At 34.3% G+C, this 13264-nt stretch overlaps 1 protein-coding gene and 1 non-coding gene across 2 annotated transcripts; both read left to right on the forward strand.

Moving 5' to 3' along the window:
- Positions 1–881: 881 nt before the first annotated feature.
- On the forward strand, positions 882–989 carry LOC112713453 (small nucleolar RNA R71). Its single transcript, XR_003158426.1, has one exon. It is a non-coding gene; the product is annotated as a small nucleolar RNA R71 (small nucleolar RNA).
- Positions 990–7376: 6387 nt separating this feature from the next.
- Positions 7377–12734, forward strand: LOC112710552 (ATP-dependent Clp protease proteolytic subunit 5, chloroplastic). The gene is made up of 9 exons (XM_025762820.3): positions 7377–7741; positions 8962–9078; positions 9154–9268; positions 9356–9448; positions 9656–9701; positions 9816–9888; positions 10910–10944; positions 11430–11518; positions 12308–12734. The coding sequence occupies exons 1-9, from the start codon at positions 7614–7616 to the stop codon at positions 12527–12529; spliced, it is 918 nt and encodes a 305-aa protein (XP_025618605.1). The 5' UTR covers positions 7377–7613; the 3' UTR covers positions 12530–12734.
- The last annotated feature ends 530 nt before the right edge of the window (positions 12735–13264 follow it).

Raw genomic sequence — 13264 nt, forward strand, 5'->3', positions numbered from 1 at the left:
ATGAATAGCAAAAGGAGGTTCAATGGAATTTCTATGGTCTCTAGGTGAGCCTCAGATTCCTTAGGTTCCTCAGTTTGGAACTCCTCAGATTCCTTCTCCTCCTTTGTGCATTCGGCCATATTGATTATATCAATGGCTTTGCACTCTCTTTTTGGATTCTCTTCTGTATTGCTTGGGAGAGTACTAGGAGGAGTTTCAGTGATTTTCTTACTCAGCTGGTCCACTTGTGCCTCTAAGTTTCTATAGGAGGATCTTGTTTCACTCATGAAACTTAAAGTGGCCTTAGACAGATCAGAGACTATGTTTGCTAAGCTAGAGGGGCTCTGCTCAGAATTCTCTGTCTGTTGCTGAGAAGATGATGGAAAAGGCTTGCTATTGCTAAGCCTATTTCTTCTACCACTATTAAAGCCTTGTTAAGGCTTTTGTTGATCCTTCCATGAGAAATTTAGATGATTTCTCCATGAGGAATTATAGGTGTTTCCATAAGGTTCACCTATGTAATTTACCTCTGCCATTGTAGGGTTCTCAAGATCATAAGCTTCTTCTTCAGAAGATGCCTCTTTAGTACTGTTGGATGTATTTTGCCATCCATTCAGACTTTGAGAAATCATGTTGACTTGCTGAGTCAATATTTTGTTCTGAGCCAATATGGCATTCAGAGCATCAATTTCAAGAACTCCCTTTCTCTGAGGCGTCCCATTACTCACAGGATTCCTCTCAGAAGTGTACATGAATTGGTTATTTGCAACCATGTCAATGAGTTCTTGAGCTTCTGCAGGCGTTTTCTTTAGGTGAATGGATCCACCTGCAGAATGGTCCAGTGACATCTTAGAGAACTCAAATAGACCATAATAGAATATATCCAAAATGGTCCACTTTGAAAGCATGTCAGACGGACACCTTTTGGTCATCTGCTTGTATCTTTCCCAAGCTTCATAGAGGGATTCATCATCTTTCTGTTTGAAGGTTTGAACATCCACTCTAAGCTTGCTCAGCTTTTGAGGAGGAAAGAACTTAGCCAAAAAGGCCGTGACCAGCTTATCCCAGGAGTCCAGGCTATCTTTAGGTTGTGAGTCCAACCATGTTCTAGCTTTGTCTCTGACAGTAAAAGGGAAAAGCATGAGCCTGTAGACTTCATGATCTACTCCATTAGTCTTAACAGTCTCACAGATCTGCAAGAACTCAGTTAAAAACTGATAGAGATCTTCTGATGGAAGTCCATGAAACTTGTAGATCTACAAGAACTCAATTGTCTCTGGATTAGTCTTAACAGTCTCACAGATCTGCAAGAACTCAGTTGTCTCTGGATTATTGTAATTTAGCTTATCTTAGTTTCCTCTTCAGAGTCCTTTCAGGTTCAGGATCTGCTTCAACAAGAATATTCTTGTCCTTGCTCCTGCTCATATGAAAAAAAAAGGGAACAGAAAATCATAATAGGGATCCTCTTTACCACAGTAGAGAGATTCCTTTATGTTAGTAGAAGAAGAAAAGAATAGAAGAAGGAGGAGAAAAATTTGAACACAAAAGGGGAAGAGATGGTTCGAATTTTTAGATGAAGAGAAGTGTTAGTAAATGAATAAATAAATAGAAGAAGATGAGAGGGAGAAAAATTCAAAAATTGTTTTTGAAAAATGGTTAGTGATTTTCGAAAATTAGAAAGAGAAAAGTGGTTAGGTGGTTTTGAAAAAGATAAGAAATAAGCAAAAAGTTAATTAGTTAGTTGAAAAAGATTTAAAAATCAATTTTTTGAAAAGATAAGAAGTTAGAAAAGATTTTGAAATTGATTTTGAAAAAGATATGATTTGAAAAAGATATTTTTTTAAAAAGATATGAAAAGAAAATTAAAAAGATTTGATTTTTAAAATTTAAATTGATTACTTGACTAACAAGAAACTAAAAGATATGATCCTAAAATTTAAAGATTGAACCTTTCTTAACAAGAAAGTAACAAACTTCAAATTTTTTAATCAATCGCATTAATTGTTAGTAAAGTTTTCGAAAATCATGAAATAAAGATAAGAAAAAGATTTTGAAAATCAATTTTAAAAATTTTCGAAAATAATAATAAAAAAAGAAAAAGTTTTGATTTTTGAAAAAGTTTTGAAAAGATAGGATTTTTAAAATTGAAATCTTGACTTGACTAATAAGAAACAACTTATTTTAAAAAATTTTGACTAAGTCAACCCAAAAATTTCGAAATTTATGAGAGAAATAAGGAAAAGATATTTTTTGATTTTTTTTGAATTTTTAATGATGAGAGAGAAAAACACAAAAATGACTCACAACATGAAAATTATGAATCAAAACACATGATGCATGCAAGAACACTATGAATGTCAAGATGAACACCAAGAATACTTTGAAGATCAAGATGGACATCAAGACTTATTTTTGAAAAATTTTTAAGAAAAGAGAAACATGCAAGACACCAAATTTAGAAATTTTTCATGTTTAGACACTATGAATGCAAAAATGCATATGAAAAACAACAAAAGACACAAAACAAGAAAATATGAAGATCAAACAAGAAGACTTACCAAGAACAACTTGAAGATCATGAAGAACACATGCATGAATTTTCGAAAAATGCAAAAGATTTTAAAACATGTAATTGACACCAAACTTAAAAATTGACACTAGACTCAAACAAGAAACACAAAATATTTTTGATTTTTATGATTTTATTAATTTTTTTGGGTTTTTCAAAAATTTCTTTTTGGAAAAACGAAAATAAACAAAAAAAATTTTGAAAGATTTTTGAAAACTTTTTGAAAAGAAAATTACCTAATTTGAGCAACAAGATGAACCGTCAGTTGTCCAAACTCAAACAATCCCCGGTAACGGCGCCAAAAACTTGATAGGCAAAATTGTGATTCACTCTTTTCATAACTCGAACAATTCTTAGTAATGGCTCCAAAAACTTGGTGCACACTACTATGGTTCACTCACATTCCTCACAACTTCGTACAACTAACCAGTAAGTGCACTGGGTCGTCCAAGTAATAAACCTTACGTGAGTAAGGGTCGATCCCACAGAGATTGTTGGTATGAAGCAAGCTATGGTCATCTTGTAAATCTCAGTTAGGCTGATTCAAATGATTATAATGGTTTTCGAAAATAATAATAAATAAAGCATAAAATAAGATAGAAATACTTATGTAAATCATTGGTAGGAATTTCAGATAAGTGTATGGAGATGCTGTGTTCCTTCTGAATCTCTGCTTTCCTACTGCTTTCATCCAATCCTTCTTACTCATTTCCATGGAAAGCTGTATGTAGGGCATCACCGTTGTCAATGGCTACTTCCCATCCTCTCAATGAAAATGGTCCAATTTCTCTTGTCACAGTATGACTAATCATCTGTCGGTTCTCGATCATGTCGGAATAGAATCCATTGATTCTTTTGCGTCTATCACTACGCCCAACAATCGTGAGTTTGAAGCTCGTCACAGTCATTCAATCCCTGAATCCTACTCGGAATACCACAGACAAGGTTTAGACTTTTCGGATTCTCAAGAATGGCCGCCAAAGGGTTCTAGCTTATACCACGAAGATTCTGGTTAAGGAACCCAAGAGATATGCGCTCGGTCGAAGGTAGAACGGAAGTGGTTGTCAGTCACGCGTTCATAAGGATGGATGATGATGAGTGTCACGGATCATCACATCCATCAGGTTGAAGTGCAACGAATATCTTAGAACAAGAATAAGCTGAATTGAATAGAAAATAGTAGTAATTGCATTAAAACTCAAGGTACAGCAGAGCTCCACACCCTTAATCTATGGTGTGTAGAAACTCCACCGTTGAAAATACATAAGTGATGGTCCAGGCATGGCCGAATGGCCAGCCCCCAAATGTGATCAAAGATGTAAAATCCCAGATGAAAATACAATAGTAAAAAGTCCTACTTATACTAGACTAGCTACTAGGGTTTACAGAAATAATTCTAAGTGCAGAAATCCACTTTCGGGGCCCATTTCGGTGTGTGCTTGGGCTGAGCTTGAGCTTTACACGTGCAAAGACTTCTTTTGGAGTTAAACGCCAAGTTGTAATGTGTTTTTGGCATTTAACTCTGGTTTGTGACGTGTTTCTGGCGTTTTACTCCAGAATGCAGCATGAAACTGGTGTTGAACGCCATTTTGCGTCATCTAAACTCAAACAAGGTATGAACTATTATATATTGCTGGAAAGCTCTGGATGTCTACTTTCCAACGCCGTTGAGATCGCGCCATTTGGAGTTCTGTAGCTCTAGAAAATCCATTTCGAGTGTAGGGAGGTCAGAGTCCAACAGCATCAGCTGTCCTTTTTCAGCCTGAATCAGATTTTTGCTCAGGTCCCTCAATTTCAGCTAGAAAATACCTGAAATCACAGAAAAACACACAAAATTATAGTAAAGTCCAGAAATATGAATTTTGCATAAAAACTAATAAAACATCCCTAAAAGTTGCTAGATCCTACTAAAAACTACCTAAAAACAATGCCAAAAAGCGTATAAATTATCCGCTCATCAGTGACCGATCTCGTCGACTCTTGTCTTCTTCCTCTCTTTTCCTTTTTTTCTGATTGTCCAATCTTTCTATCAAGTATCTTTTCAACCGACTTTCTCTGGCTAATTTTTCTATCACATTTTTTAAGTCATAGCCATCATTGCTGGAATGACCGTATATCTTGTAGTATTCACAATATTTTGTCCGACTTCCTCCTTTTTTTGTTTTTGATGGGCTGAGGAGGTGGAATTTTCTCTATGTGGTAAATTTTTCTGTAGATGTCAATAAGAGAAACTCGTAGTGGGGTGTAGTTGTGATACCTTCGAGACTTATCCGAGTTGTATTCATCTTTTTTCTTTACTTCTTTCTCTTTATCTTGAGCTTGATAGTGAGAGTTTTATCTCAAAGCAGGATCTCTTAGTCGGACATTCTCTTCTATGTTGATTTACTTTTTTGCTCGCTCTTGCACCTTGTACAAGAGGTTGGGTGCCTTTTCGAAATAGACTAGGAGAATGGGCCTTCTCTGAGGCCATTAACTAGCCCCATGAAGACTGTTTCAATAGGCAATTTTTGGATTTCCAAGCAAGCCTTGTTGAATATTTTCATATAAGCTCGGAGAGTTTTTTTCGACCGACCTCTTGTTTGACCCCTAAGAGGCTTGAAGCATATTTGACCTTATCTTTCTAAATGGAGAATCGAGTGAGAAAACTTCTCGCAAGATCATTGAAACAAGTTACCGACCTGGGTGGTAAACTATCAAATCACTTCATTGTTGTATTGGTTAATGTCGTCGGAAAAGCTTTGCAATGAGTTGCATACGATGCGTTAGCCAAGTACATTCAGCTTTTGAAGTTACTTAGATAGTGTCTCAGGTCGGTCGTTCCATCATAGAGGTCCATGTCTGGGCTTTTAAAGTTTCTAAGAACTTTAACCCACATGATCTCTTTCGTGAATAGATCTTTACCCCCAAAGGGGTCTCTTCCCGATCAACATGAGCTTTCCGACCTCGAAGGTCAATCTCTAGTTTCTCGAGTTTTTCTTTTAGATCTCTTCGTCATCATACCTCCCTTGTTAGAGCTTGTTTAGATTCTCGTTGTCACTCTAATTCAATCTCGAGCTGCTCCAACCGTCTATGGTGTCCGTGTACCAGACTCGTGAACTTTGTTGGATTTTGGTTCACCCCATCCTCAGGTGGGTGGATTTACGAGTTTATCCTTCTGGGTTGAGGGTTTCGTGAAGTTTCCTCCCCATTAAAGCCATATGCTCTATTTGTCGTGGAGGTACCACGATTGCATGATCATCGTTGTGATGTTCTGGCTTGGAGTCGGATGCCGTGTGTTCGTCTTCTGGATGATCGTCTTCCATGATTTGGTATAGACTTCTAGATCCCCGGCAACTACGCCAACGTTCCGAGGGTTACCTAAAACTAGGTTGCTTTAGCCCTGAACATAAGGTCCAGACTCCTTTTGGGGCATCGTCTGACGTCTACTGGTGTCGAAGTATTGCCGTCTGAGTTTCTCATGAGGAGGTGGAGGGTGGAACCTGCAAGGGACTTTGATGCTTAAGTTAGCAAGAGTTTTAGACATGTTTTTAGTAGATTGGATTCGAAGTATACCTGAGGATGTCAGGGTATTTATAAGTGGAGATATAGAGTCAATAACCACCTTTCAAGTAGTTCCCTCTTTGATGGTGGTTATTACTCCCTTTTGTTATAGAGATTATTACGATCTCCTTTCTAGATAAGTAGAAGAAATAGTAGGAGTTAGTTACTTATTTGGATAAATAGAGGTGTAGGGTTGAGCCCTAATTGCTATGTCCGACCTCTATGAGATCGGATAGCTATTTAATATAGATGATATCAGCTGGTTGGGCTCCATCCTTTTTGGGTCTGGCTAAGTGATGGACCAAGGTATGAACAAATAGTCAAATAGTAATATAAATATTATTTAGACTATATATCTATTAATAACAATATTATCTTCTACAAATTATATCATGAATCTTTAAAATAAATAAATACACAATTTTCATCATTGTCATGCTAGTCAAGTGATTACGTGATGAACTTAATATTAATCATATGATACTATCTTAAACTTAACTAAATCTACAATATTAATCTACTATACAAATATATAAATTATATACCTGCGTTTAGTTATTTAGGATATTTTGGTGCATGCGTGTTGTCCAAATTCAACGCATGCATGAAAAATGACTCCTCAAACGAATGCTAGTTTGTTAGTGAATTTGTCATTTCCGCTATATCTGCCTCCATACTAGCATTAACTTTATTCTTATCTTCATTTGGATCAATAACTTTGTAGTTTCTCTCAAACTTCTCTTTGCTATTACTGTTGTAATATTTTCATTCGATATTTTGGTCGTCTTAAGATTGTTTGAACTCAATATACAACTCTATCACCGATATCTGTGACCGAATTTAAAAATAAATTAAAAATATCTCTTGTATGTTCGCTTTATTGGAGACATACTTCGTTTAGAATTGAACGAATCCACCAAATAATAATATAGGATGCCTATACAAAATACATAATATCTTCTTTAATATTTACAGATCTATTCTTTTATAAATCATATATTTTAATTCTTCAAAAAATAATGTATAAAAAACAACAATATCAGACAAATTATCATATACAAATCTCACTTTTTTAAGTATTTATAACATGATCATAATAATATATTTTTAATATAATTCTATCGTTCATTTTTTTTATTCACAATAACCTGCTTTTACCCGTTCACTTTTACTCCTAAACAAGTAACTCGTATAACATTAAAAATGTGATAAAGTAAAAACGAGATATTTAATATTTTTAAATTAAGATAATAAAATTTAATAATTAATTAATTATTATTATTATTTTGAAAGGTCGTTTTTTTTTTAAACAGCTTGTGCGTACACGGCGAGTTTAGTGGTGAAAAGATATTCCGAATTCCCAAAACAACTTCACTGTCTGTCATACAATCTGAACCCAAACATCTTTTCTTCTCTCCACTGTGCGCCGTCCAGATAACAAGGCCCTCACTCTCGCCTCTTTTACTCTCTTCCTCCAAGTAACAAAACTAAACAAAACAAAACACACCTCCTTCTTCGAATAAGGATGGCACACACTTGCCTTTTCACTCCCACTTCCTCTCTTAGGCTCAACTCCCTCGCTCTTTCCTCCACCCACTCGTCTTCTCCTCACACTTTCACCCTTTCCTCCTTCTCCAACCCTTCCCTCTCATGGTATTTACACTTTTACCCCTTTCTTACTTATCCATATTTAATATCCTCTATACCATCAATTGCGTGTTCTTTCTGTTATTGAGCGTTGTGTTTTTTAAGACTCAATGTGAATTTTGTTGTCAAGTATGCATTTTGATTAGTAATCTGCAACTTCGAGGTTTCTAATTTGTTGTTATGCGCTTTGTTTATCTGTTTATCTGTTTATTTTAGATGAATTAGGATTATATATACCTAGCTGTAAAAGAATAATTCAATTTAAAAGTAGGTCGGGTACCCCCTCTTCTTCTTTGTTATTAAGAGGTTCCACCGTTCCAGTTTGAAAATTTTCTTGTTTTCTGTTTGTGTTTTTTTCTTTTGGTTGTTATCTTTATATTTAGAAGAAAGTAACAATTAGGTCCTGAAAATTTTAACTTTGGACTAATTAGTTCCTAAAGAAAAAAAATTTCAATTTGATCCTGTCGGATAGCAAACGGTGGACACATGATGTTCTCCTATCAAGTTATCAACTAAAACTTAAAGGTGATACTTATATGTATGGTTAAATACTCTGATGAGTCTATCTACGAAAGATAGTCATGTAGATAACAATTTTTGGAGTGAAACTTCACTTGTTTTGATAAGATTTGTGATAAATAGAAAGCAGTTGATAAAGGATATATAAAAACTCAAAAGATAATAAATATTCACCGTCTAAAACTACATTGTTTTCCTGCTTATGTGACAGTAATGAGACATGCACCACTATAAATAACGAAATACATAGACAATTCTGTTTTGTTTTGCACTATTTATTGATAGAAAAACATATATCTCGATGTTTGCTATCTTGGAAGACTTAATTGGTACTTTTTTTTCTTCAACGTCTACTTAGTCCAAGATCAACATCTTTGAGGATCTAATTGTCACTTTACTCTTATATTTATATGTTAATATTAATAGTTATAAAAAAATGTCACTTGTCCGTTCTATTCACTGGAGCACTTTTACAGTTAATAGTTAAATATTTTAATTGAAAAGAAAAAAAAGTAGAAAACGAACCATATAGGCTATACCTCAAGACTAGGGAAGATAGGGATATAGGGGGTTTGGAATTTTGCTAGGTAAAGCATGGAATGTTTAAATTTGCACCTTTTATTTGTACTTTAGTCCTCTCTCTTTGTTAATTATTCTCTGGGACATTTAGTTCAATCAAGAGGGTGAATCCTTGCTGTGATTTGTAGGAATTTAAGGAAATCAGTCGATAATAGAAAGGCTACTAAAAGGTCTCCTGTGAAAGCAATGTATGGTGATGAATATTGGACACCTGAGAGTTTGCAACAGGATATTTGGTCCATAAGGTAGCTTTCATCTACTTATTTGCTTTAGCTTTTTACTCGTTAATATTGTTGACTTGCTTTAACTGTTTATTGAAGGAACGATTTGCAAGTCCCATCTTCCCCTTATTTCCCTGCATATGCACAGGGACAAGGGCCACCTCCCATGGTGCAGGAGCGTTTCCAGAGTGTCATAAGTCAACTTTTTCAATATGTATGAAATTTATTTTAACCCTTGTTGCATAATGCCGAGTTTTCTCATTGTGAGTTTTCAAGCTGTTAATAATGTTTTGGTATGTAGAGAATTATCCGTTGTGGTGGAGCAGTTGATGATGATATGGCAAACATCATAGTGGCCCAGCTCCTTTACCTTGATGCTGTTGATCCTAACAAGGTTTGTTCTTAATTTTCAGTCATTGAAGACTTGTGGTTTATCCTGTTGAATGCATGGGAACTGTAGTAGGACTTTATATTTACGTTGTATGAACCCAAAATGGTTGTATTGAGGTTGAGGTTGTCTTTGTATCTTTAATTCTTTTTGGTCGTGTTAAACTCAAAATCTTGCTCTTAATCCACTGCTAATTTTGGGTATGTTATACAGGATATTGTCATGTATGTAAACTCTCCAGGAGGATCAGTTACTGCTGGTAATCAAAATTTCATGTAACTCTTATCCAACATACATATTTACTATATCATATTCGTTGTTCAAATACATGGACTCACCCAGAAACTCAACACCATCTTGTTATTTTTCTAAGGTATGGCTATATTTGATACAATGAGGCATATTCGACCTGATGTATCCACTGTCTGCGTTGGACTAGCGGCTAGGTAATGTTTCATGTGTTCCCTAGGTCGTTTTTATTAATTTAACCTTTCAGGTTACCTCTAGACCATTTGGATGCTGCTATGAGATTGATTTTTTCTCTTTTTTTTTCTTGGGATGTTATGACAACAAGGATTACAATGATCAACCTTTAATTATCATGAGACCCTTCCTTCATTGTATCTTTTCTATTTTTAGCAAATTGCATATCTTTTTGTGAACATGATTATATCTTATCTGCATTTTTCATTTGGCCTCTTGCTAGTTTTCATCTTATTTTGTATTCACCCTATCATTAGTATATCCATCATGGTAAAGCTAATTAGGGTGAATAATATATTACGAGGATCTCATAGACTTAAGGTGTAGCCACCCAGTATGGGTCCTAAGAGCTATTGGAGGCTGCCATTTCATCTTAGAAGATTTATTCCACTGGTAGTTATGGTTTTGACTATAGCCTTTTTCCAGTATATGATTGACTCCCAAATAAAATAGCAGAAGTAGAATGGGAGGAGAGTTACAACTTACAATTACATCATTTTGAGTGTTAGGATTGTTGACAACAATACTAACTATGTACTCCTGAACTCAAACCCAAGAGCTTCTCTTTCTTGTCCATGAGAAATATTCTTAAGGGAATATTTATATTCAACCCAAGAGCTTCACCTTCTTGTCCATGAGAAATATTCTTAAGGGAATATTTATATTTCAAATGTATGTCTTACATACCTTGGGGTTTTATTCTCTGGGTAATTGGGTTTAAGTCCCCACCTTTTCCTGTTTAATGTCACTACTCACTAGTCATGGCAGAATTTAATATTTTAAGTATATGCCATTATAAACATGAGAAATAAGTTGTATCTATTATTTGGTGATGATATGTTCATGGAATAGTTCCATGATTCCAAAATCTGTTGACAATTGTAGTCTGGGAATGATTCCTAGTTTGAAACCTTTTTGTTTCTTTCTTTTTTAAATCACATATTTAACTTACATTCATACTTACATAAATCTTTTCATGAGCAGTATGGGAGCTTTTCTGCTTAGTGCAGGAACCAAAGGTAATGATTCTACTCTGAATCACCATATTGCACTTTCCTCTTTCAAGAGTAATATAAAATATAGTGTTTATTCCTTTTATTTTGAAATTTACACTCCCTTCCCTGTGCGATGTAAATGTGACACTGCTCAATCTATTTTAATATAAACAAATCACTTAATTGTGGCAAACATTTATGAACCAAACATGGGGTTAACCTAAGACTTAATGTCAAAGGCAATAGTAGGGACTTTCAACATTTGTTATCAAAATGTGAAAAAGTTGTTCAATTTGGTTATTGTCATTATACTGGGAGTTAATAGGAAGAAAATTATCATGAGAGCACGTTCTTTATATTTTCATATGTTAGGGGTGGGCTTTGTATGTTTTCAAGATAGAGGAGTAATATCATTTAAGCAACTTTGAGAGAGTGCAGTTCCCCTTTATTTTGGTGAAAATTGAAAAAATGCTTCTTTTTAAAGTTATGTTCCTTTCTCACTTCTGAAGGAAAGAGATACAGCTTGCCTAATTCAAGGATAATGATCCATCAACCTCTTGGTGGTGCTCAAGGAGGGCAAACTGACATAGATATTCAGGTATAGTACCCATTTCCCTCTACCATTTTTTTCTCGAATTTATCTTTGAATGTACTGACATTATTATCCATTCATGTCTTATCATATTAGGAAATATTGTTAAATCTTACACCTGCTTCTTGAATGGTTATGCTAATAGATGATGATTGGTTGACTCTGCAAAAATCTTTTATTAGAACCTCAGTGTATCAAAATTAAACCTTGTTTATTATAGCTTAAACTTCTTGTTTGCATCAATGAATATAATGACTTCTATACCTTTTTTTCATAGAAAATTAAAGGCTATGTTGGGGTAGTTGTCAAAAGCCCATGAGTTAACTGAAACTAGACCAAGATGAATACCATAATCATAGTTAATTCCCAGATAACTAGTAACCTTCACTTACTAATTAAAATCCAAATTACTGTTATTATTCATTCTGAATATCTTGATGTATCTATCTCATTCGTTGAGTATTCATATATATGTCATCAAATTCTGAGAGTTGGTATCATTTTAGTTTTAACTCCTTGCATAATCCTTCTAACCATATTTTTTGATTTCTTAAGAGTTGATATCAATTTAAGTCAAATTGCTCCATGCATAATTCTTCTAACCATAGTATCTAAACGAACTGGAGCAAATCTAAATTGATATTTTAAAATGGATCTGCCATGGAATGACTACATTCATTTTTTGATACTTCTACCACCCGCGACTCCACTGCAGTAAATATGATGAATTTTTGCAAATTTTTATTTACACACAGATCTTGTCTCGTAAAACTAATTTTGATTTATAATCCTCAGGCAAATGAAATGCTGCATCACAAGGCAAACCTTAATGGGTATCTCTCTTATCACACCGGCCAAAGTCTCGAGAGGATTAACCAGGACACAGACCGTGATTTTTTTATGAGTGCAAAAGAAGCCAAAGATTACGGACTCATAGATGGTGTCATTATGAATCCTCTTAAAGCTCTTCAACCATTAGAAGCTGCAGCAGAGGGTAAAGATAGGGCTACTGTTTGAAACTGTTGCACTTTATTCCCCTAGGCATAAAAAGCAGTTTTATACAAGAAAGCAGGTTTTTGTTGAGTTAAACTGTATTATTTTTTAAAACGGATGATGATATTTATGTAACCTAGTACCCAAAGAAAGATGAAAAGTGGATACTATTTCCTTTCGAGTAGTTTATACGACAGGAGCTTTTAGGTGGGATCCTATTTCTTTTTTATCTTGCATGTGTATGATCTGATATGTTCTTAATCCTCGTATAGTTCATCCTGGTTAAATTATATTTAATTTCCCTGCAATTTTATGGTTTATCATGCGTTAATGGCTGATTTATGCCATAAGTTCTACTGATATTGATTAGATATAATAATGTGAGAAAATCAGGTATCTGACTGGTATCATTAGAAAATTACTTGCATGTGTTGTAAGCAAGGTTTTGAAAATCGAATTGGTTATCGAATTGTTTTAGTTATTTTTTTACTGGTTATTTTTTTACTGGTTGAAAGGTTTAATCATTTCAATTGTAGTTTAACCAAAATAATTAAATTATATTAAAAGATATATAAAATTATAAAAAAAAATTTACAATTAAGCAAAATACCTAACCAAGTTTTATTAAAGGTTTTAAATTGATGTATGTCTTTTTTTTTTTTTTGTTATCATGGTTGTTGTCACCATCTCCTCCTTCTCTTCTTTTTTCTTTTTTATTTAAATTTCTTCTCCTCCTTTTCTTTCTTCTTCCTTTTCTTT

The sequence above is a fragment of the Arachis hypogaea genome, chromosome 9 (genome assembly GCF_003086295.3).
Source record: "Arachis hypogaea cultivar Tifrunner chromosome 9, arahy.Tifrunner.gnm2.J5K5, whole genome shotgun sequence".
In the NCBI taxonomy this organism is placed as follows: domain Eukaryota; kingdom Viridiplantae; phylum Streptophyta; class Magnoliopsida; order Fabales; family Fabaceae; genus Arachis; species Arachis hypogaea.